The 26,199-nt window shown below is 44.8% G+C and overlaps 1 protein-coding gene across 9 annotated transcripts in view; it reads left to right on the plus strand.

Annotated features, from left to right (window-relative positions):
- Positions 1-24,849, plus strand: part of NSMCE2 (NSE2 (MMS21) homolog, SMC5-SMC6 complex SUMO ligase) — a 271,125-nt gene extending 246,276 nt beyond the window's left edge. For 6 of the 9 annotated variants that reach the window (XM_065519592.1, XM_065519595.1, XM_005564054.4 and 3 more), the window contains 3 exons: positions 14,932-15,032; positions 15,425-15,531; positions 24,500-24,849. In XM_065519592.1, coding sequence (XP_065375664.1) covers positions 14,932-15,032; positions 15,425-15,531; positions 24,500-24,614 — 323 coding nt within the window. In that variant the 3' untranslated portion in view covers positions 24,615-24,849. The remainder of the gene's footprint in view (positions 1-14,931; positions 15,033-15,424; positions 15,532-24,499) is intronic. The other 3 variants (XM_073999423.1, XM_073999421.1, XM_073999422.1) reach the window with 1 other exon arrangement.
- Positions 24,850-26,199: the final 1,350 nt, after the last annotated feature.

The raw sequence follows: 26,199 nt of genomic DNA on the forward strand, positions 1-26,199 counted from the left end.
GAAGAGACAGAAGAAAACATATTATATAAATTTAAAATACAAATTAGCCAGGCATGGTGGCATACGCCTATAGTCCCAACTACTTGGGGAGCTGAGGTAGGAGAATTGCTTGAGCCCAGGAGGTCAAGGCTACAACAAGCCCAGATTGTTCCATTGCACTCCAGGCTGGGTGACAGAGCAAGACCCTGTCTAAAAATAAAAAAAATAAAAATATAACATACAACCTTGTAAGGGATCCAAGAAGTTTAAAATATTACAACTGCTTTTAAGATAATACATCTAGAAAATATAAGGGATTGAAATGGTGTCACATACCCTGTCTTACCCAAAATTGAAACGTTGCAGTTTTAAAGTTGAGCAATTGTAAATCTTAAAGTTCCCTTTTTTACTATGATGATCTCTGGACTTTATTTCATCATTTGTTTCAGTTTGACTAATTGAATAAACAAATCCATCCACCCTCATTGCCATCAGTCCTACTTACCTCATCAATATTACTTGATCTCATGAAGAGTACTAGATATAAAAAACTCAAGCTAAATCATTACTCTCCAAATATCTCAATCTTGATTCCTCTACTCCTAGTGCAAATATGCAGTAGTCATGTCACCTGCACAGGATGGACTGCAGCGTTTCATCATCTATTCCTTCAATCTTTCTTCTATATACCATTGTTTAAGATGAATCATGGCCGGTCATGGTGCCTATAAGCACAGTACTTTGGGAGGCCGAGGTGGGCAATCACCTGAGGTCAGGAGTTCGAGACCAGCCTGGCCAACATGGTGAAACCCGTCTCTACCAAAAATACAAAAATTAGCCAGGCGTGGTGCCGTGTGCCTGTAATCCCAGCTACTTGGGAGGCTGAGGCAGGAGAGTCACTTGAACCCAGGAGGCAGAGGCTACAGTGAGCCAAGATTGCACCACTGCACTCCAGCCTGGCCTACAGAGCAAGACTCCATCTCAAAAATAAAATAAAATAAAATTGTACTGAGAGCTGACAATGGGCTAGCAGCCCTCACTCTTGGCACCTCCTAGGCCTTGGCGTCCACTCTGGCGGCACTTGAGGAGCCCTTTAGCCCACCACTGAACTGTGGGAGCCCCTCTCTGGGCTGGCCGAGGCTGAAGCCGGCTCTGTCTGCTTGTGGGGAGTGTAGAGGGAGAGGTGCCCGCAGGAACCCGGGCTGCAGTGCAGCGCTCACAGGCCAGCGTGAGTTCTGGCAGGCACCAGCACGGGCTTCAGCCGGCCTGCACTAGGAGCGGCTGGCCACCAGTGGCCCAGGGCAGTGAGGGGCTTGGCACCCGGGTGAGCCACGTGGGTGAGCCACGTCCCCTACCAGTGCTGGCCCACCGGTGCTGGGCTTGAGTTCTCAAGCTCTTGAGCTCTTGCCAGGCCTTAGCTGCCTCCCCGCGGGGCAGGACTCAGGACCTGCAGCCCGCCATGCCCGGAATGCCCCTGCCTTGGCTCCCGTGCAGCCCGAGCCTTCCCCATGAGCACCGCCCCCTGCTCCCCTGGCCCTTGGGCCCATCAACTGCCCAGGGGGTGAGGAGTGTGGGTGCACAGCATGGGACTGGCAGACAGCTCCACCCAGGGCCCCTGTGCAGGATCCATTAGCTGAAGCCAGCTGGGCTCCTGAGTCTAGTGGGGACTTGAAGAACGTCTATGTCTAGCTGGAGGATTGTAAATGCACCAATCAGCAGCCTGTCAAAATGGTCCAATCAGCTCTCTGTAAAATAGACCAATTAGCAGGATGTGGGTAGGGCCAGATAAGGAAATAAAAGCAGTCTACCGGCGCCAACCAGCGGTACCCCGCTTCGATCATCTTCCGTGCTGTGGAAAGTTTATTTTTTCGCTCTTTACAATAAATTTTACTTGTAGTCAGTCTTTGGGTCCACGCTGCCTTTAAGAGCTGTAACAGTCACCGCGAAGGTTCGCAGCTTCACTCCTTCACTCCGTCACTCCCGAAGCCAGAGAGACCACGAACCCACCGGGAAGAACGAACTACTCCACATGTGTAGCTTTTAAGAGCTGTAACACATACCACGAAGGTCTGCAGTTTCACTCCTGTCAGCAAGACCACGAACCCACGAGAAGGAAGAAGCTCCAGACACATCTGAACGTCTGAAGGAACAAACTCCAGACACATCATCTTTTAAGAACTGGAACACCGCAAGGGTCCCACGGCTTCATTCTCGAAGTCAGTGAGACCAAGAACCCACCAATTCTGGACACAGTACTACATATACATTTTAATTTCAGGTTTTTTTACTTCATGTAATGTAAGCATTTCCTCATGTTGAAAATTATTTTTAATAACTTACCAGATTTTTTTAAACCAAGAAAATTCTAGAGAAACTAAGTTTATGAGTCATAAGAGTTCTCAGTTTATAAGATACCTATACTTCTCCAATGTTTCTCTGTTATAAAAACAACAGTAATTGAATGTCTGTCCCACCTCCGTAAAGTCAACGAACTTAAAAAAAAAAATCCACTTTTTTTTTTTTTTTTTTTTTTTTTGAGACGGAGTCTCGCTCTGTCACCCAGGCTGGAGTGCAGTGGCCGGATTTCAGCTCACTGCAAGCTCCGCCTCCCGGGTTCACGCCATTCTCCTGCCTCAGCCTCCGGAGTAGCTGGGACTACAGGCGCCCGCCACCTCGCCCGAAATCCACTTTTTTTATTTTTTTGAGACGTAGTCTCCCTCTGTCGCCCAGACTGGAGTGCAGTAGTGCAATCTCAGCTCACTGCAAGCTCTGCCTCCTGGGTTTGTGCCATTCTCCTGCCTCAGCCTCCCGAGTAGCTGGGGCTACAGGTGCTTGCCACCATGCCGGGCAAATTTTTGTATTTGTGTTTGTAGTAGAGAGGGAGTTTCACCGTGTTGGCCAGGATGGTCTCGATCTCCTGACCTCGTGATCTGCCCGCCTCAGCCTCCCAAAGTGCTGGGATTACAGGCTTGAGCTACCGCACCCGGCCGAAACTCCACATTTTTGACAACTGATTACTACTGTACTTTTCTGGGAACATAGATGGTTTCTGGCCAGGAAAGAGAATCAGAGATGATCTAAAGACGTGTGTGGAGTAGTTTATTTCTTACACCAATATGACCTCCATCATCTTTCTTTTTGGTAATTTGCTTTTGTATGGAAGTGAAACAGAGAATGTGCAATAGTATGACCTACACGGCATAATATGGCTTGCTTTCTGGAAAATCAGTAATTAGCTCAAGGACCAAATTGTCTTATTCTAAGATATTTGTCTTCAAAACAATCCTCTTCACTATTTTCATCATCTTATTGTGGTAAATTTGTACATGACAGTATTCAAAGCATTCTCTTACTTTAGCAACCATTCATTCACCAAACATTTATAAGTTCCTGTACATTGCCTAGCTCTCTGAGAACATGAAGCTGAATCAGACAGTTCCTTCCCTTAAGGAATCCTCATTCTGGTAGGGAAGATAGAGAAGTAAACAAATGATTACAGTAGGTACAAAAGGTACCCTGCAGTCCTAAGGAGGAATCACCTCTGCTTTGGCACTCCGCAGAGGAACTGCCTGAATTGAGTCTTGAAAGGTAGTCAGAGATTGCTAGGTGAACAGATAGCAGCAGAAGCACAAACTAACATGCTAAATATAGGTGAACTGTAGTCAGTCTGGGATGGATATGGGGTGTAGGATTGAAGTGCGTAGAGTAGGAAATGAGGATACTTACTCTGGGGCCAACTAGTGAAGAGTCTTGTCATGCTTAGAATGCCATGGTCAGCCAGGCGTGGTGGTTCATGCCTGTAATCCCAGCACTTTGGGTGGCCAAGGCAGGCAGATCACTTGAGGGCAGGAGTTCAAGAGCAGCCTACCCAACATGGCAAAACCCCGTCTCTACTAAAAATACAAAAAATTAGCCGAGCGTGGTGGCGCATACCTGTAATACCAGCTGCTCAGGAAGCTGAGGCAGGAGAATCACTTGAAGCTGGGAGGCAAAGGTTGCAGTGAGCCAAGATTGCACTCCAGCCTAGCCTACAAGAGGGAAACTCTGTCTCAAAAAAAAAAGGCCATGTTTTAGAAAGATGACCAGCTGTAATAGAAAGAATAGACTGGGGAGACTGAGGCAGAGAGATGAATAAAGAACTTTTTCAGTAATCCAAATTGGAAATGCTGGGGGTTTGAAGTAGGACAGCAGCAGTGAAAATGAGGAGGAGACAGAATCAAGATAAAGATGGAGAATGAACAGGGTATATGAACAACTTGCATGTACTGTCTTGGGTACCTGCACAGGTGGTACTTAAAACTCTCTAAAATAAGAGAACATAAGAAGAGTGCAAAGGGCACTCCTTATATTCTGATCTTTGCTTTCTTCAGACTTTACTGTGGATGTAAATAATGGAAAGTTGTAGACCTTCTCAATGCTGGCTAATCAGACTTTCCCTATTATGTGGTCTTCCTAGTTCATTACCCAGATAAAATAAATAGAATGTGTGCATTAGATTTTCTGTTTCTGCTTGGTGACCAAGAGATGATCATCAAGCCTTTTCTTCTAAGAGGTATTAAATGCAGGTGCTCAGTTTGGGAGTATTTCCAGCGTTTATTGGTTTGAAGTGGATATTGTATGACCAAATCTTAACTGACTGATTTTTGTCCTACCAGTTGAATGTGCTGGGTTTTGATTATTTTAAATCTAATATTTGGACAGTATTTAATAACTGGAGGCAAATTAATAACATGATGTCAGCTGAGGACAAAGGACATGTCTGAAACAACAGATAAATTATAAGCACATGATAACATGAAAGGGTATATCTTACTAACATGTCAGCTCATTTGGAGGAAACTCTTCATTCAGTTTACTTTCATAATCTTCAGAGGAGTGTGTCGAAAGAGCCATGGAAGTGGAAGCTGACAGAAAAAAAATTGAAGATGCTGATAGTGCTGTGTGAGCTATCTACAGCTTGCTATTTGCCAGGAACCATGCTAAGAACTTTTCATACATTAACTCACTTAATCCTCAGACAGCACTATGAAGTAAGTACCATTAGTATCTCCATTTCATAGCTGAGAAGATTGAGACAAAGAAAGAGTAATTTGCCCAAGAGCACCCAGCTGATAAAGTGATAGAACCAGGCAAATCCAAGCAGGCCTGTTTCCAGAGCCCATGTTCCTAAATACTGTAATCCTCATTGCCTCAATATCCTTCCTTCCTTCTTATCACACCTCCCTAGAGAGCCTGGCTGAGTCATTACCTTCTTCTAGTTCACCTTGAATCTTCACCCTATCTCCAGAGATACTTATGTACTTTGTACAAAATTTATACATTTCACTCATCACACAGGATGTAAATATTCATATCTGTCTCTCCTACCAGACTGAATCTTATTCTTCTTTTTATCTATACCTGGAATTTGGTGTAGTGCATGGCACAGAGCAAGTGTTCAATAAATGCAAGTCTAGTTGAGTTAGCTTCACTTGAACACACAGTGCTTGTCCTCAAAGAGCTTTCAGTGTATCTGGAAAAGAGAGTTCCATTCACATGAAACAACAGAATAAGAAAGAAGTTTGGGCTAAAAGAGTGTGGTATAGACAGTGGATGAGATTGCAACGAAAGGAGATTGGCTATGGAGGTTGGGTTGGGTGGATTGAGTTGCATTGGGGTAGACTAGATAAAGATAGCTTCTCCACGTACATAGAATCTGAGATGAGGATGGATTATAGTTAAGAGAAGAAAAGGAGGAAGGACATTGATCAGAATGTGAGCAATGAATGAAATGCTCACATTTAAGGGGGCAGTAGAGTTGTTTAGAAAATGTACGTCGAAGGATCCTCCTCATTGACCCAGATCAGACATCAGCTCTGTAGAGAGGCTGACCCTGTTCTCTCTCGAGATCTTCCTTCCACAGTATCTTGTATGTGCATGACCTTCACAAGAACACTTTGCTTTGTAGGTGTCTGTTCTGTGTGACTGAGCTCCCTGAAGGCAGGGATTATTTTTCACCAATACCAAGCATGTCTAGCACATAACAGTGGTAAAAATAATAATAATAATAGCAGTAGCAGTTTTATAATTACAGAAGTATATAATGTTGATTTTAATAAATGCATATACAAAGTAAGTAACATATCAGATCCTTATTGTGTTCTAGCCATTTTTCTAATTACATTATATTAATCCAACCTGTGTTCAAGTATTTTTGTTGAAATTTATGTTTGTTGAACTTTGCCGTCCTGTGAGGGTTGTAACATCTAGGGAATCTTTCATTGTGTAGGCGGTATCTGATCATGATCTCCATCTGAATTCTGCAAAGGCTCTTCACATACAGCAGAGTCTTAGCTGGTACCAGGGAGTATTGGAACTGATATGGTTTGGCTGTGTCCCCACCCAAATCCCATCTTGAATTGTAGCTCCCATAATTCCCATGTGTTGTGAGAGGGACCCAGTGGGAGATAACTGAATCATGGGGGTGGTGTCACCCCTACTTTTCTCATGGTAATGAATAAGTCTCATGAGATCTGATGGTTTTATAAGAGGAAACCCCTTTCACTTGGTTCTCATCTCTCTTGCCTGCCGCCATGTCAGATGTCCTTTTGCTCTTCCTTCATCTTCCTCCATGATTATGAGGCCTCTCCAGCCATGTGGAACTTTGAGTTCCATTAAACCTCTTTCCTTTAAATATTACCCAGTCTTGGGTGTGTCTTGTTTAGCAGTGTCAGAACGGACTAATACAGGAACCTAGGATTCAGTTTCCTGCAGAAGGGAAATGGCAACATGGCACAACCAAACAGCTAGCAGTCAGGACAGGCCACCAGTCCCATGAGGAAACTGAGGTACAAAGCTGGACACCCAAGAGTACCAAGGAGTGGATCTCAAAGCAAAACACACACACACACACACACACCCCACAGAGCTCTTAATTCCAAACCAAAAGAACTGAGCCTACTGAATATCTCATTTTCCACTTAGAGCCTAAGATGTGTCTGAGTCCACAGGTGGGGTCACTGGTAGTCCCAGCGATAGGTTACTGAGTAAGAGAAACAAATCAGGGATTGGCACAGATACATACTCACATGCTATAACTAAAGAATTTCAAACTTGGAATCAATGTGCTTTTGCACATTAGCATGGCCCCCAAATTTTCCAGGCACCAGCTCAGCCTTTCCAAATAAACTGTCTTTGGAATAATGCAAGTAAAATAATATAGGCAGTCTAATAAGCATTTCAAGCAGGCAAAAAATATTTGTAAATTATTTTCTTCATATGCTACTTTCATAGTTTCAAGAGAAAAGTGATTTCAGGAAAATGTTCAGGCTTAGGCCGGGCATGGTGGCTCATGCCTACAATCCCAGAACTTTGGAAGGCCAAAGTGGGAGGATCCCTTGAGGCCAGGAGTTTCAAGACCAGCTTCAGCAACATAGTGAGAGCTTGTCTCTATTTAAAAAAGAAAAAGAAAAGAAAAGAAAAAAAAATGTTCCAGCCTAATTGAAAAAGTACATAGCAATCAAATTTTATTCCCAGCTGGCATAAAACTTTCTAACTGGTAGCCAAATTTGGGATGCCTGAAGACAGACAAGTGACTAATGCTAGGGCTGTGTGTGGCCAGTACCAAATGTATATTCTGACCACAAGACCATGTCTGGATTCTCCTTTGTAATTACCGCACAGCCTACTGTAATTTTCAAGCTTATATTTACTTCCTGCCTTTGACATGTAATTCAGGGTCCAGGACTGCACCCCGAGCGAGAGTGAAGTCCTCTCTGTCATTTGGCTAAAACCTATAAAATCATCATTGTGTGAGGATGTGTGTATGTGTTTGTGTTGCCACGTCTGCTAAATATGTTAAGTGTAATCTTGTGAAAAGTATGCCCACTCCTGCCTTGTTGGATGAGCCACTTTGCTTGTCAGATGTTTATTGAACACCTACTACCCTATGCCAAGGACTATTTTAGACTCTAGGAAACATCCGTGAGCAAGAGAATGAAGGCCCTGCTTTCTTGGAAAAGAACGAAGGAGGGGGAGTGGGGAAGAAAGGCAGAAAAATAGCACTTATGGACATGTGCTGTGCAGAGAACAAGAGTGGTGTGATAGAGTAAGTCTGTGTGGCTTCTTTAGCTTGGGACATCAGAGAAGGCTTCGCCAAGGAGATGACATTTAAACTGACATTTTAAAATGACAAGAAGGAGTAGGACAGGCACAGAGCAGGAGGAAGAGCATTGCAGACAGGTTAGTGTTAAGGCCCAAAGACAGGAGGAGCTTGGCATGTTCCAGAAACAGAAAAGGCAAGTGTGCCTTGAGCATGGTGGGAGACAGGACAACTGAGCAGAGAGGTTGCGTATTAATCCATTTTCATGCTACTGATAAAGACACACCTGAGACTGGGAAGAAAAAGAGGTTTAATGGACTTAACGTTCCACATGGCTGGGGAGGCCTCACAATCATGGCAGAAGACAAGGAGGAGCAAGTCACATCTTACATGGATGGTGGCAGGCAAAGAGAGAGAGAGCTTGTGCAGGGACACTCCCCTTTTTAAAACCATCAGATCTTGTGAGACTTATTCACTGCCACAAGAACAGCATGGGAAAGACCTGCCCCCATGATTCAATTGCCTCGCATTGGGTCCCTCCCACAATGCATGGGAATTCAAGATGAGATTTGGGTGGGGACACAGCCAAACCATATTAGGTTGTCAGGGACAGAGTCACTGGGGCTGTCTAGGCCACTGCAAGAGGCGGACGTGGGAGGCTGTGGCCCTTCATGAGGGACACTAGTTAGGAAGCAACCGCAGAGTGCTGGGCAGGCGGCAGTAGTGGTTTGGAAGGGGCTGGATTTGGAATATGGTGTAGAACCAGAGTCAGCAGAACCTGCCAGTGGATTGGATGTGAGGAATGAAGAAAAGGGAATAACCAAGAATGATTCAAGGCTTTGGCTTTGAGCAAGTCGGTGGCTTGTGACTGAGAAGAGGAGGATCAAACGCAGAGCTGCTTGGCCCTTCCCTGAGTCATAACTGACTAGCCACAAAAACTGGGAACTTACATTTTGGGGTCCAATCATTGCCCTCACTGCACGTCCCATCCAATTTTACATTATTGGACCATATTTGTAGACCTTTGGAAATACTACTTCAAACATATCCAGGGTTTCTTCTTCCTTTTGGTGTTCATTTTGTGACATTAAAAAAAAAAAAAGACATATTCAAGTTACCTAACTCTACCTTGCTCCATCCCTCATGGGTGTGCTGTAAATGTTAGTTCTTATGCAGGCTTCCTGCCTCGGCACAAGTAGAGGTCCGAGATCAGTCCATTGGTCAGAAGTTGGACGGGTGGCATACGCTTCTAACAATATCGTCTATGTATATAGAAAATAATATGACTAGTTTGCTTGCTTTTCTACTTATAGTTAGGAAAATTTTGTAACCTCTTTACTAAAGATTAAACTGATTTAATCCAATTGTTGCTTTATTATAAAGCAGATATTTTCTACACTTGCCTTAAAAATATTGTGGGGTTGGCCAGGCATGGTGGCTCACACCTGTAATCCCAACACTTTGGGAGGCTGAGACAGGCAGATCACTTGAGGTCAGGAGTTCGATATCCCAGCCTGGCCAACATAGTGAAACCCCATCTCTACTAAAAATATACAAAATTAACCAGGCATGGTGGTGGGCGCCTGTAATCCCAGCTACTCGGGAGGCTGAGACACGAGAATCACTTGAACCCAAGAGGCAGAGGTTGCAGTGAGCCGAGATTGTGCCACTGCAACTCTAGCTTGGGCAACAGAGCAAGACTCCATCTCAAAAAAATATATTTATATTGTGGGGCTTAAATTTTCTTGCTACACAATAGGAATAACAACACAGTTATTCTTCATGGGTATTTTGTTAGGAGTAAATGAAATAATATATATGATGTGCTTAGCACAGTAGCTGCTATATAACATTCAGTAAATTTGAGGTATTATTATCAATGAAATAACAATTTGGGGCTGGGTGCGGTGGCTCACGCCTGTAATCCCAGCATTTTGGGAGGCCAAGGCGGGCAGATCAACTGATGTCAGCAGTTCGCGACCAGCCTGACCAACATGGAGAAACCCCGTCTCTACTAAAAATACAAAATTAGTCAGGGTGGTGGTGCATGCCTGTAATCCCAGCTACCCGGGAGGCTGAGGCAGGAGAATGGCTTGAACCCGGGAGGCAGAGGTTGCGGTGAGCTGAGATCGCGACATTGCACTCCAGCCTGGGCGACAAGAGTGAAACTCTTTCTCAAAAAAAAAAAAAATTGGGAGCAGAGGAGCTCCCAGAACCAATACTCAGATTTTAGTATTCAAATGAACCAGTCAGAGAAAATAGAACAACACATTGATTTATTAAATTCCTGCGTGACTTTGGACAAAACCTATACTTTCTTTGGATCTCAATTTTCTCAGGTAAATGCGAGATTTAGGACAGATAGATAACCTCAACTTTAAAACTTCTGTGTTTCTAGTAGATGATCAATATTTTCTCTCCCATCGTCCTTTTACCAGGCTTATCACAAAGGTTTGTCTTTGGGTCATCTAAATCAGTGTAAGTGATACTTATTGCCAGATGTGACCTTTTGTTAGCACAATGGAGAATCCCAACGCTAATGTCAATTTCTATAAATATAGATTGAGAGTGAGGAAATGTTCTGTCTCTAGGGAAGTTTAGTTATTGAGAATCTTTCTCTTTTTAGACTCTTGGTCTGTGGTCTCTTACTCACTCGTGACATTCTTCCCCAGTCTCACTTTTGTTACCTTTTTCTTTCGTGATCACTGATGCTGGTAGCCACCTACAATTTTGAAGTTCCCCACTCAGCCTTCCCTAGTGGTAGACATTGCATTTGAGTTGTGCTTTCTTACTTCCTCTACCTTTTGAAATTTAAAAATAGGAAAACAAACCCACAGTCTTTCACATCAGCTGAACTCTGTTATTCATCTAACAGATTTTCTGGTGAATTCTATGGTACAACTATACAGTCAGAAACCAGCCATCAGTTCAGAATAAATGGTGTACAAAATTAAGAAAGAGCTACTTTTATTTTTGCTCTTAAACACACGATCAGAAATGGGAGGCAGCAGCCCATAGGAGGAGGCTTTGAGAAGTGAATTCAAGGGAAAGACGGCTCCTGGCCTTCTCCTTGGCTTTTCTCCTTACCTGTCCAACTTTCCCAAGCCATGGTGAAGAGTCAGTAGACTGATAAAGGGACTCTCTTAGGAGTCTAACTCTTGCACTAGGAATTCCAAAGACAGGCCCTGAGAAGCATGAAAACCCATCATAGCCATGAGCAATATAATTTCCAGAGACCCCACCCCAAAGCAAACATACTAAATGTGGTACCTGCCCTATTAAATATCATTTTAGGACAGGCGCGGTGGCTCACACCTGTAATCCCAGCACTTCGGGAGGCCGAGGCAGGCGGCTCACAAGGTCAGGAGTTCAAGACCAGGGTGGCCAACATGGTGAAACCCCGTCTCCACTAAAAATACAAAAATTAGCTGGGCCTGGTGGCGGACACCTGTAATCCCAGCTATTCGGGAGGCTGAGGCAGGAGAATTGCTTGAACCCGGGAGGCGGAGGTTGCAGTGAGCCAAGATCATGCCATTGCACTCCAGCCTGGGCAACAAGAGCAAGACTCTGTCTCTGTCACTCAGGCTGGAATGCAATGGCACGATCTCCCTCACTGCAACCTCCACCTCCCAGGTTCAACCAATTCTCCTGTCTCAGCCTCCCAAGTATCTCAGGTTATAGGCGCCCACCACCACACCCAGCTAATTTTTGTATTTTCTTTTTTCTTTTTTTGAGATGGAGTCTTGCTCTGTCACCCAGGCTGGAATGCAGTGGCGCGATCTCGGCTCACTGCAAGCTCCGCCTCCTGGGTTCACACCATTCTCCTGCCTCAGCGTCCGGAGTAGCTGGGACTACAGGCGCCCACCACCACACCTGGAGAATTTTTTGTATTTTTAGTGGAGATGGGGTTTCGCCGTGTTGGTTCGGCTGGTCTCGAACTCCTGACCTCAGGTGAACCACACGCTTCGGCCTCTCAAAGTGCTGGGATTACAGGCATGAGCCACTGCACCCAGCCTTGCTGTCAAAATTGAGTTTATGAAGAAGTAAATCCAGCCCTACATATCGCTTCCAAATTATGTATTTTTGATTACCAAATCAACAATTAATGAAGTTAACTTCACATTTGCACAGACCTTTAACATTTGGTAATTTCAGTACTATTGTTACTCTGTTTTGAAGCTAATCAATGGTTTTTAAGGTCTCAGACGTTTGTTTAGCTCCCTGAAAAGCTGGAAGCCCCGAGGCACTGCACCTTAATGCCCAGTGGTTAAAAATGCTCTGACTGGTTATGCCTGAGCCCTGAGATCTTCACTGCCTTCTTCAAAGAATGAGAGCTGGTTTAGGGGACAGCAAGCTGGTATACAAATACACCAGTCTACGCCAAGAAGGTGACTCTCAAAGTAGTTGGAGGCAGAATCCCTGTGTTGCAATTAATTCTCTAGGTTACCTTGAATGAGAGCTCCGCAGCCCTTTCCCTGCCCCTCAGTACAGCTTGAGCATCCCTAATCCCCAAATCCAAAACCCACAATGCTCCAAAATCCAAAACTTTTTGAGCACCAACATGACGCCACAAGCAGAAAATTGCACATCTGACCTCATGCATCAAGTACACACGAGTGTTAAAAATACTGTATAAAATTAGCTTCAGGCTATGTGCATAAGCTTTATATGAAACGTAAATGAAATTCATGTTTAGACTTGGGTCCCATCCCCCAAGATATTTCATCATGCATATGCAAATATTTCAAAGTCCGAAATCCGAAACACTTCTGGTCCCAAGCATTTCGGATAAGGGATACTCAACCACTAGTGCCTTTGCAAACAAACACCTCATCTGGCCTAGGTAATGGCCCACAGGCATCAGTTCTGTGGTACCGAAAGTTATGCCACACCACCTGAACCAGAAACAAGGGCTTCCTCTCATACATTAAGAGGAAAGCCATTTTTATGTCTGTATTATTTTGCCAAAATTAAAGAAGGAAGGGAAGGGAGAAAAGAGTAGGGAAGGGAAAGGAGAAGGAAGGAGAAAGGACTACACCATCAACACATGTTTAGAAAGCTACTGATATTTTGGCCAGGCCCCATGGCTTATCCTGTAATCCCAGCACTTTGGGAGGCCAAGGCAGGTAGTTCATCTAAGGTCAGGAGTTCGAGACCAGCCCGGCCAATATGGTGAAACTCCATCTCTACTAAAAATACAAAAATTAGCCAGGCGTGGTGTTGTGCACCTATACCCCCAGCTACTCAGGAGGCTGAGGCAGGCGAATCACTTGAACCTGGGAGGCGGAGGTTGCAGTGAGCCAAGATCACACCATTGCACTCCAGCCTGGGCGACAGAGCGGGACTCCATTTCAAAAAAAAAAAAAAAAGCTATTGATCTTTAACTTCTGTGCAAAATTACAAGTATCTTTTCTTCAGAGAGAATGGCTTTCATGTGAGATACTCTCCCATCATCCCATTCAAAGGTTGTCTATCATCTGTTTTTTGTTTTCTTTTGTTTTGTTTTGTTTTTTTCAGTTGGGGGCAAATGGGATGTAATGCAAAGAACATCAGTTTCAGAAGCAGCTCATGCTCTGTTTAAAGCCAGTCCTGTCACTATCGCTCAGCAGTTCTCAAAGTGCAGGCCGGGGAACTCTAGTGTACTCCAAGGGTCTTTTGGAGTGTCCATAAGGTCAAAACTTCTTTATAATAATAGTATGATCTCATCTGCCTGTTTCACGCTCATTCTTTTCATGAGTGAGTTTTCCCAGAGACTACAGGATATGTGATATTGTGACAGATTGAATGCATATGCAGATATCAAAATCCAACTGGCTGCTATGAAGCCAGACATTCAAGATATTTATAAGAATGGAAAACAGTGCCATTCTTCTCACTATGTATGTCTGTGTGTATCGGGGGGATGTTCTGGAAATATAATTTTAACTTTTAAAATGTTGTTTATGGTAATATGTAGTGGGATTATTGTTATTTTTAATTTTTTTTTTTTTTTTTTTTTTTGAGACAGAGTCTTGCTCTGTCACCAGACTGGAGTGCAATGGCGGGATCTCGGCCCACCGCAACCTCCACCTTCTGGGTTCAGGCGATTCTCCTGCCCCAGCCTCCTGAATAGCTGGGACTACAGGCACCTGCCACCACACCCAGCTAATTTTTGTAGTTTTGGTAGAGATGGGGTTTCACCATTTTGGCCAGGATGGTCTCGATCTCTTGACTTCATGATCCGCCCACCTCGGCCTCCCAAAGTGCTGAGATTAAAGGCGTGAGCCACTGCAACTGACTTTATTGTTATTTTTTAATGAATTTTAAATTCCTCAGTCTTAATGTCTAATCTGCTAAATATTGATAAATATAACCCACATAGAAAAAAGCTTCAAAGAGTTCATACCTACAACTAAAAAGTTTGAGAAGCCCTGCACTACCTAATAGTAATGACTGTTTATTGATTATTCCTTTGTACCATGAGCTGTGCAAAGCATACCACATTCTTCATCTCTTTTAATCTTTGCCACAAGCCTGTAAAGCAGCGGCTTTAGAAAAGCGCACCTTGCTAGCCTAACGTCTCACCACTGGACAAGAAAGAGATAACTAGGTCGGTTCTCTGACTCTGAAGCCACTCTCTTGGTCACTTTCTGTATAACTTTAAAAAAGAGGTTTTTTAACTGCTCTGAGCCTCAGTTTCCTTATCAAAAATAGTCAGAATGAGGTACCCCGTAGTGTCCTCTGAAAAGCAGAAGAGTTTCTATGCATCCAGTCCCTACATGGGGGCCAACACCAAATTCACCCCCAGAAACTCTTCGCCTCCTTTCCTTCCACTCCTTCCTTTTCTTTGACGTTAGACCAGGGAGGCTTATCAACTGTCCATTTTCCTCTAGATGGTCTTCAAGCCGACAGAGAAGCTGACGGAACAGAAGGAGTGGATGAAGAGATGATTGTGACCCAAAGTCAGACCAACTTCATGTGCCCCATTACGCTGGTACCGCTTCCTCCTCCTTCCCCTGAAAGAAACATGATTCACTTCACAGAGGCAGAAAGATTCCTGTTTGCTTTCTGGTTTGATGTCACTTAGGGAGTTAAGGAGGGAGTAAAGAAAAGTGCTGGGGGTTGAAGAGTATCCATGGGAGGTTCTTGGGCTGGAGAGAGCTGTCACTAAATCGTGCCCTTAAGGATCCAGGACTAAAGTCATGGCCTACAGGCCAAGTGACAGTACTGCCACTGGATTCCCTGCATTTCCTTATCTAAAGCCTAATAATTATCTAAAGCCATGAGAATGGGAAGTTAAACATAGAAAGCTCAGGACTAGGACAAAACAGCTACTGGAAGTTGATCATTATCATTCCTGAAAGCCCAACATCTCCTTGATTACAGTTGGAAATGAAGAAGCCAGTGAAAAATAAAGTGTGTGGCCACACCTATGAAGAGGAAGCCATTGTTGGCATTATTGAGTCCAGGCACAAGCAGAAGAAAAAGGCCCGGTGAGTGGACGCAGGGAAGGAAGTGGAGCCTTCCCCAGTGGTAGTCACTCAGAGGTGGTGTGTTCACGCTAGAGGAAAAGACACTTCAGTGTCTCTTCTGAATTCCGTTCACCTCCCGAATACTGTAAACATGGAAGTGGGCTTTCTGGAAAAACAATACTTGAGGGAAAAATTAGTAATCTGTTCAGGAAGAAGCTGAGGGAACTTCACCCACACCTTCAAAACAGAATAAGGCCAGGCGCAGTGGCTCATGCATGTAATCTCAGCACTTTGGGAAGCCGAGGTGGGCAGATCACCTGAGGTCAGGAGTTCGAGACCAGCCTAGCCAACATGGTGAAACCACATCTCTACTAAAAATACAAAAATTAGCCAGGCGTGGTGGCAGGTGCCTATAATCCCAGCTACTCGGGAGGCTGAGGCAGGAGAACCTCTTGAACCCAGGAGGCGGGGGTTGCAGTGAGCCAAGATTGTGCCACTGCATTCCAGCCTGGGCAATAGAGCTAGGCTCTGTCTCAAAAAAAAAAAAGGTTTAAGTAAATTTGTGGCTAACTCATAAATGATAAATTATTTTTTTAATTGGAAGTTTTGCAGAATCTTTAAAAATATACATAATACATATGTTATATATTATTTTATATGTATATCATATATATTATTGATCTTTAAATATAATATACACACACACACACACACATATATATATATATCTCGCCTTCCTTCCCCTCCTCCCATGAACACGGACGACCATGCTCTGTTCCTGTAATAACACAGAATCCTGAGTTAGCCAGACTGACTGGCATTGACTCAGTTTGGCATTTCTTGTGCTCTTATCATGGATTTGTTGCAGGAATGGAATTGCAGGTGTGACTAGTTCTCAGTTGACTTCTGATAACAGTCCCTTTGATGTGTGGCTTGCTTCTCCATTGCCCAGAAATTTGCTGGTCCAGACCTAGAATTGGAATTCCCCAGCACTCCTCATCTGGGTGTGGACTTAGAGATAATATATTGGAGACTAAAGATATCTTGATGGTCATTCAGGCAAGTAACTTATCCTTTTTATTCTAGAAGAATAGTGGCTTTGCTGCCTAATGTTTGCAAAATGTAGAGCTTAGTACATTTTGATCTGTTTTAAGTTTCTGACTTACAGTTGAAATGTCAGATTTCGACCGGGTGCGGTGGCTCACGCCTGCAATCCCAGCACTTTGGGAGGCCAAGGCAGGTGGATCACGAGGTCAGGAGATCAAGACCATCCTGGCTAACATGGTGAAACCCCATGTCTACTGAAAATACAAAAAATTAGCTGGGCACGGTGGCGGGCACCTGTAGTCCCAGCTACTGGGGAGGCTGAGGCAGGAGAATGGCGTGAACCCAGGAGACAGAGCTTGCAGTGAGCCGAGATCGCACCACTGCACTCCAGCCTGGGTGACAGAGTGATACTCTGTCTCCAAAAATAGAGGGGGAATTTGAGTTGTTAAATGGCATGGCATGCTTTATTTTTTCTTTATGGCATGGCATGCTTTCTTTCTTTCTTTTTTTTTTTTTTTTTTTTCTGTGACAGTTTCACTCTTTTTGCCCAGGCTGGAGTGCAATGGTGCGATCTAGGCTTCCCGCAACCTCCGCCTCCCAGGTTCAAGTAATTCTGCTGCCTCGGCCTCCTGAATAGCTGGGATTACAGGCATACACCACCACGCCCGGCTAATTTTGTATTTTTAGTAGAGATGGGGTTTCTCCATGTTGGCTAGGCTGGTCTCAAACTCCCAAGCTCAGGTGATCTGCCCGCCTCCGCCTCCCAAAGTGCTGGGATTACAGGCGTGAGCCACCGCGCCCGGCCATGGCATGCTTTCGTTAGTTTCCTTATCCATAAATGGATGACAGTCATTGTAATCGCCTCATTGGCATATTTAAAATTTAAATACACATGCGAAGTACTTAAAGTCGCTGGTACACAGTAGGGCTCAGTAAAAATTGTCCCATCATCATCTTCAAACTTGAGCCACTATCAACATCCTCTTCATTTTTTTCCACCATTACTCTATAGGCATGGGAGAGGAGGACAGTTTTAAAGGAGTAAGATGAGCCAACCTGGAGTTTAGGAAGTTACTCCAATAGCAATGCAGAGATGGATTAAGGAGGCATGAGGCAAAAAAAGTCAGTTAGGATGCTTTTACAGTAGCTTAAGTTATAGATAATGAGAGCATAGAGATGCAAGAGTGATTGTGGAGGTATAGTTAATGACATTTGACGACTGAATGTAGGAGAAAGGAAGAAGCAGCGAGGGGTGGCTGACATTTCTCATCTGGGTGTCTAGGACTGTCATTTGCTCATTAGCCTTCAGAGAAGGCATGAGAGGGGAACACTCTTATTGGAGGATTGTGATAGACTCAGCTCAGGTCATCCTAAATTCAAGGTCCCAGCAATATAGCCCCGTGGAAGTGTCCAGGAATGCAGCAAATGTGAGTTTTGCAATCAGGGAAGGACTCAGAACTATCGATGTGGATTGGGAGGTTATCAGTGTAGAGGAGTCAACCCACTCAACTACCATCGCAAACGCAGCTCTGGAACTGATGCATTCGCCAGCAGAGAGCCAGCAAGGCAGGACCTGGGCCTCCCCCGCGATATCCGCGAGGCCAGAGCCCGACTTCGTTCTGCTCACTGTGACGTCTCAGCACCCTGGTGCCAACCCTCAAAAAACACTTTGTTGACCAGTGAAAAGATCAATCAGCAGAAGAAGATCCCAGCAAAGCAGTCTAAAACATAGCCAGGAGCCAGGAAGAGTGATAAGGGGTGGAGGCTCATGGGAACTTGCGGGCGGGATGGGCAGGGTTCTGAAGGCCAGGTGCATTTGAGCAGCAGTAGATTAGAACTCAGGGCCTTCTTGAAACCGACTCCAGATGTTTCTGATGAAGCATAAAGTCGTGTCATTTCCCATGATGCACGTTAGAGTGATGAGTATTTCTGGGTTCGCTTTGTTTAGAAACGTCCATGACACATTGTCTCATTTCTTCCTCCTAGATTGTTCTAGTTATGTTTATTTGTTTAGACTGGAGTTCCAGATCCATTGTGTTCTGGGCACTGCCTGAAATTTACTGTGCAAGCTTCAGGCCCTGGGAAGGCCTCTCTGCACTGCCTTGAGTCAGAATAATATTGTTGAGACTTTAGCCCCAGCCAAGCACAGTAGTTAGAATAATTTCCTAAAATATATCTGTTAACAATAAGCCTATTGGCCGGGCGCGGTGGCTCAAGCCTGTAATCCCAGCACTTTGGGAGGCCGAGACGGGCGGATCACGAGGTCAGGAGATCGAGACCATCCTGGCTAACACGGTGAAACCCCGTCTCTACTAAAAAATACAAAAAACTAGCCGGGCGAGGTGGCGGGCGCCTGTAGTCCCAGCTACTCGGGAGGCTGAGGCAGGAGAATGGCGTAAACCCGGGAGGCGGAGCTTGCAGTGAGCCGAGATCGCACCACTGCACTCCAGCCTGGGTGACAGAGCCAGACTCCGTCTCAAAAAAAAAAAAAAAAAAAAAAAATAAGCCTATTTATTCACTTAAAAATAAAGCTGCCTTATGATTTCCTTTTTTTTTCTTTTCCTTTTTTTTTTTTTCTTTTTTTTAATGTCAGCCACCCCTCGCTGCTTCTTCCTTTCTCCTACATTCAGTCAGTCATCAAATGTTGTACTCCAGGCTGGAGTACAACCTCTGCCTCCCAGGTTCAAGTGATTATCGTACCTCAGCCTCCCGAGTAGCTGGGATTACGGGCACACACCATCACGCCCGGCTAATTTTTGTATTTTTAGTAGAGACAGGGTTTCACCATGTTGTCCAGGCTGGTCTCAAACTTCTGGCCTCAAGTGATCTGCCCACCTTGGCCTCCCAACCTTATGATTTTCATATATTAATATTTCTAACTTGACCACAGTCACTTTTTTGCTTTTTTGTTTGAGAACAGGAAACGTATTTTTAAAAGTCATATTTAAGAGCATGTAGAATAAAATGAAGTTGAATAGAAATGGGTCATTCAACAGCAGAACTCCAGCTTTGTGCTTGGAGTTCCTGTTTCAACACTTATTGACAAGCCATTCAACCTTTCTGCCTCAGTTTCCTCATCTGTAAAGTGGAAATAACATCAGCATCTCACAGCATTTCAGGGGCCAAAGAAATGGTAGGGAATTCCATTCTAGGTCTGGACCAGCACATTTCTTGGCAGAAGAGAAGCAAAAGCACTTAGTTGAAAGCTCTTTTGGGAGCGAAGAGCGCTAAACAAATAGCTGCAGGGTTGTTAAGACCGAGACTGATAGAGTTGTTATCGCTCCCCGTGCCGCTTAGTGACACATTATTTTAGACTCGGGGGTGTGAGATAGAATTACTGTCTGTGTTGAGGTATGACAGGAATCCCTCCCACTCAGATTTCCAGAGGTCTCTATAGACCTTCTGTCTACAGCTTGTAGACTAAACCTTGGAATTCTTGGGACCCAGATCCAGGAACTCCCAGGATCATGTACTCTTGAGCGTTTGCAGAGGCCAAGGTTCCCCACAGCCCTGTGGGACCCCAAGGCCCAGTTCCCTTTGCTCAGCAGTCACCTTTGTGCTTGCCCCGTGCTGCAGTGAAATGCTCTGCTTGGGCAGTGCCTGGAGGTGGGGACCCAGCCACTCCTTCAAGGCTTGAAGGGCTGACTCCTGCACAGCGATGATGCGGCAACTGAAGATCAGGTATTGCCACACCGAACTCACTCACCAGGATGTCGTGGGATTAATGCCGAATGCTTGTGGAGACAGTTGTTTCTCCAGAGGAGGCATGCCCTGATTCAGCACTGTGGCATGATGGCCTTCTCCTATCCTTTCTGCTTTAAAAACTTGTGTTTATTGGAGATGAAGTGAGAAACAAGGTTCTTCCCAGTTCCAGCATCAACCTTGCCTCCAGGAAGTCTTCCCTGAGCCCGTATTCATGCTGGACAAAATGTCATTAGCACCCCATGTCATGCCAACATTGTCAGCGCAGCTGGCTCCCCTCCACGAGCTTCTTGAGAGCGGAAGCTGTGGACTAGAGCAGGGACTGGTGCACGGCAGGACCTGAAGTGAACTCCCCAGTCCTTGACACACATCAGCCTGCTTATTTCTCACCTTATTTGACAGGCTTGTGCTCTGCCTTCATGTTCTTAAAGGGAAAAACTGAGTCACAGAGAATTTAGTCAGTTACCCAGAGTGACACAGCCAGGGGGTTTAAGCCCAGGTCTTTGTCACTCTTGACCTGCAATTCTGTCAGTAGGCCATCCCGCTCCCCTTAGGAGGGCTTTTTGGTTCATGCCTCTACCATCAGAGTCTATCCCCTCAGTGCCCTGGGCTCCATCCCAATGAAGTGAAGGTGGGTGCCTGTTCTGCAGCTAAGTGTGTGGTTAAGCTCATCAGACATTGTCAGCGTGCTCTCATGCACTGACTAAAACCATGATGTCATCAGGAAGTCCTCCCCACCTCACTCTCCACTTCCCTCTCCACTGCTTATTCACTGTCTGGCTATCAGAGTTAAGGCCTTTCCTGGGTAGGATGGAAGAGACCAAGGCCAGGCAGCCCAAAGCAGATATGCAGGGTTATGTATTAAGGGAGGGTCGTCCCAGCAACCTACTTGGACTTGCATTTCAATGTCATGGAAGCCAAAGTTATGATACTTGGCTTTTCTAGTCACAAAAGTGTCTGTATCCTCTTCATGATCTTAGCTGCTTATTTTCATACAGACATAATTCACCAGGCACGGTGGCTCACGCCTGTAATCCCAGCACTTTGAGAGGTCAAGGCGGGTGGATCACTTGAGCTCCAGAGTTCAGGACCAGCCTGGGAAACATGGTGAAACTCTCTACAAAAAATTTTTTAAAAATTAGCCAGGTGTGATGGTGTACACCTGTGGGCCCAGCTACTCAGGAGGCTGAGGTGGGAGGATTGCTTGAGCCCGGGAGGCAGAGGTCACAGCAGAGATAGTGCCACTCCAGCCTGGGTTACAGAATGAGACCCTGTCAAAAAAAGAAAGGAGAAGGAAAGAAAGAAAGAAAAGAAAGAACAGAAAGGAAGGAAGGAAGGAAGGAAGGAAGGAAGGAAGGAAGGAAGGAGGGAGGGAGGGAGGGAGGGAGGGAGGGAGGGAGGGAGGGAAGAAGAAAGGGAGGGAGAGAGAGAGAGAAAGAAAAAGAAAGAAAAAGAGGAAGGAAGAGGAGGAAGAAGAAGAGAGGAGAGGGGGAGGGAAGGGAATGGAAGGGAAGGGGAGGGGAGGGGATAATTCACTTTGAGACTTCACAGCATAGGGGGACAGGCTAGGGAAAAATACAGATTTTTAAACTAGTGTAAAACATTTCTCCAACTTTGCCCTAATGCAAAGCCAAATCATCAAAATGATGCATACCTGGGCCAAATCACCCTGATCCTCTTTCATATAATTGCCTTTCTGTAATTATGATTTAACACATCATGCACCTGAGTATATAGGGCTTTTTTTTTTTTTTGAGACAGAGTCTCACTCTGTTGCCCAGGCTGGAGTGCAATGGTGCGATCTCGGCTCACCACAAACTCCACCTCCTGGGTTCAAGCGATTCTCCTGCCTCAGCCTCCCGAGTAACTGGGATTACGGGCACCTGCCACCACGCCCAGTTAATTTTTGTATTTTTAGTAAAGATGGGGTTTCACCATGTTGGCCAGGCTGGTCTCAAACTCCTGAGCTCATGTGATCCACCTGCCTCGGCCTCCCAAAGTGCTGAAATTACAGGTGTGAGCCACCGTGCCTGGCCATATTTTAATATTTTAAAAATAAATATTGTTATTAAGCATATTATTTATTTCATTGATTAATGCCAATCTAATGTAAAGACTCCTTGATCCACAGATCAGGGCCAAGAAATACTTTCTCTTTCATGTTGGACTGTTGGGCTTCCTACCACTAAACAAATTGGAGTTCCCATGACCAACTTTCTTTCCTTCTCTTTTGCATCTTTAGTGTGGTTTGCATATTTGTTGTTTTTGGTCTTAATATCCTGTGCTTTATGGAGAGCTGTCTCAGATCACTGGGCCAGAGCTCTGTGTGGACAGGAACCATATATTTGTATTTCACAGTTGCATGCTTAGAACCTAGCACAGGACTGATCCCTAGAAGAATCAATTAATGCATGAATGGGTACATGCCTGTGTTGGATATATGCAAGGTAGAAATAGATCCAGAACTTTAAAACTTCTTGGAAGAATGATGATGAGGGAACACATGATAGTCACGGGATCAGGAAGGGAATTAACATCATTGAGCACTGTGTTGCCTGTCACCTTGGGAAATAGGGGTTCTCTCCCCATTTTAAATCAGAGGCAAGAGAGGCTCAAGAAGGTTATTGTGAATTGCCTGTGGTCTCATAACTAGCAAGTAGGTGGTAGAGAGAAAATTCAGACCTAGATTAGCTTGACTCCAAACATTGGGCCTCTAATCTACCAAAATTTGGTTCACTTTGAGAACCAGATTCTTTGAGAAGAAATAGGTGATGTCATCCAGCCCACTGCCCTCAGAGCAGATCACATGGAAGCAGAGCCGTGGCTTGTTTCCACCCCTTTCTGGGTGACTCACACTGGTGTCTTCAGCTGCAGCCTTTCCACTGAGTCTCAGTGGTCCACTCAGTCTCTTCTGGGAGAGCTACTGGGCATCCGTTCCAGAGGAAACAGATACCAACCAGGACTGTGGCTCTGTGCTGCAGCCTGTTTTGCCCCATCATTTCCCACTGTGATAAAGGGCACTACCAGTCACTGATCTGCCCAGATGAAGCTCGCTTCTTCCCTTTCCCTTACACTCCACAGCCGCTCCGTTGACAAGTCCTACAGGTTCTATGGTCAAGCGTGTCCTGAAGCTGATCGCCATGCCACCCTCGACCAAGCTGCCCTCACCTCTCTCCTGTACCCTGCGGGATCCCCCACGCTATTTTCCCTGCCCCTCTCTTACCTCCCTGCTTTGTGTTCTCCATAAGCAGCCAGAGTAACATTTTCCAGATGTAAACCAAACACACCCCTCCCCCATCTCAAAACCTTCCAGTGTTTTGTCTTCATATTTAAAATAAAATCCAATCTAGGCGGTGGCTCACACCTGTAATCCCAGTACTTTGGGAGGCCAAGGGAGGTGGATCACTTGAGGTCAGGAGTTTGAGACCAGCCTGGCCAACATGGTGAAACCCCGTGTCTACTGAAAATACACAAAATTAGCCAGGCATTGTGGCAGGCGCCTGTAATCCCAGCAACTCGGGAGGCTGAGGCAGGAGAATCACTTGAACCCAAGAGGCAGAGGTTGCAGTGAGCCAAGATCACGCCACTGCACTCCAGCCTGGGTGAAAGAGTGAGACTCTGTCTCAAAATAAATAAATTAAATTAAATAAAATCCAAAGCCCCATTGGCCCACTGACCTCACTTCCAACTGCTCTCCCTCTTGTCTGGGTCGCTTCAGCCACATAGAGCTTGCTCTCACTCCAGGGCACCAAGCTGGACGTCCTCAGCACTGTACTCGCTACTGCTTTAGCCCGGACCACATGCAGACTTGTTCCCATGCTTCATTCTGGGTCCTGCCCAAGATGAGATGTGTTTGGTGAGGCATGCCCTGAGTCCAGCCAAAGCAGCCATGGCCCCAGCACTGTCTCTTCTTGACCCTGCTTTGTTGCCCTCATAGCCCATAAGGTGACCTGAACTTACAGCAAGCATTTATTTGGTTCGCTAGTGGTAGCCTGTCTTTCTCATTAGAAAGTTAGCTCTTAATAAGATAGGCACTACTCACATATCGCTTGTGTCCCCAGCATCTGGACAGGACCTGGCTCAGGTAGGGACTCAGCAAATCAATGAATGAGGGCACCTTGGTCCTGACTTTAACACTTTTCCTTTTTCGTTAGAAGTCTTACTTAAACACTTGAGTGTAAAAGAAGTTTCTGCTTAAGGCAGTAAAGGGGACTGACTTGATGTTCTTTCTCCCTTGCAGTTGCCCTAAAATTGGCTGTAGCCACACGAATGTAAGAAAGTCGGATCTCATCCAGGATGAAGCACTTAGAAGGGCGATTGAGAACCACAACAAGAGAATACATCATTCCGAATAGGAAAAGCCACCTGCCCGCAGGGACACCAGCAGCCTACCTCCTACCTCAGCCGTCTGTTGAGAGCAGTGCTGGCCCCAGCAGTTAGGGACTGGCTGCATAGCATACTTGTTTGGGGTAAAACTTGATGCTTTTATGTGTGCTTGAAAACATTTTTCTAAGTTACACAACAGAAATGCAAGCATATTGTTTATTTTTAAGTGTTCTATAATGTTAAATAAAACTTTGATCATCTGCAGTGTCCTCCCTGCACGCCTCCTGATGTAGGGATTGTTCCAGAGGTGCAGGCTTTTCCATTTCAAGGACATCAGATTGATTTTTATAATAGTTTTGGCTAAAGAATGTTTTTCAGCCAGGTGCAGTGGCTCATACCTGTAATCCCAGCACTTTGGGAAGCCAAGGTGGGCAGATCACTTGAGGTCAGGAGTTCAAGACCAGCCTGGGCAACATGGTGACACTCCGTCTCTACCAAAAATACAAAAATTAGCCAGGTGTGGTGGTGCGCACCTGTAATCCTAGCTACTCAGGAGGCTGAGGCAGGAGAATCAGTTGAACCCAGGAGGTGGAGATTGCAATGAGCCGAGATCACACCACTGCACTCCAGCCTGAGCAACAGAGCAAGACTCTATCTCAAAATAAATAAATAAATAAATAAATAAATAAATAAAAAGAATGTCTTTCAAGTGATATTTGAAATTAAAACATATAAAAAAACACCCATTGCAAGGCATTTTCTGTAAGTATAGTAAATAATAGCATTTGGTTATAAAGCAAAGTCAGTTTACTTTCTTGTATTATATTGTATATTGACAGTTCCAAACATATAAATGCTTTTATTGTCATTCTGAATGGAATAGAATGCTCCAGTGACTGGCTAATCAGTGCATTGCAGTGATGATTGATGCCTGTAATGAAAACTTTGCTGCAGCCCTCCAAGAACCTAAAGTACCATCAACAGTAACGACATTCCAGCTGCTCTCTGTTTTTCTAGATGGCTTACTACAAGTGACTTTATCCCCCTGGGCATTAGTGTCTTCAGCCATAAAGTGAAGGTGTTCAACAAGATGTTCTCTGACCCCTGAGAGTCTATGGACTTACACCAGCAGGGTCTTTAAGTTGAATGTCTTCAATTATATTCTAATTGTGTAATGAGTACCAATCTATTGTCTCCATTAGCAACCTTTTATCAACCTTACTATTTAATTAAACAAAATTTGAAGCATACCCTGATGACACTGGAAAACCAAAATAGCTAATAATAGCTAACATTTATTGAGTACTTACTGTATACCAGGTGCCATTCTAAGTGCTTTACATTATATTAACTCATATAATCTTCATACCCCAGTGAGGGAAGCACAGTTCTTACAGATAAGGAAAAGTAGGCACAGAGAAGCAAAGTCACCCATGGCAAGTCAGAGATGGAACTAGGAAATGGCTGAGCTGGGACCATAATCTGGAGAGCCCAGTCCTAAAATCTCCATTCTTAACTCCATACCCTCCTCCTCCCTATTGACTTAATTTAGAAAATGAAAATATATTCGAAGCCCACATTTAGAACCAAAGCTTTTGTAAATAAACAAGTGTG

The sequence above is a fragment of the Macaca fascicularis genome, chromosome 8 (genome assembly GCF_037993035.2).
Source record: "Macaca fascicularis isolate 582-1 chromosome 8, T2T-MFA8v1.1".
NCBI classification, from domain to species: domain Eukaryota; kingdom Metazoa; phylum Chordata; class Mammalia; order Primates; family Cercopithecidae; genus Macaca; species Macaca fascicularis.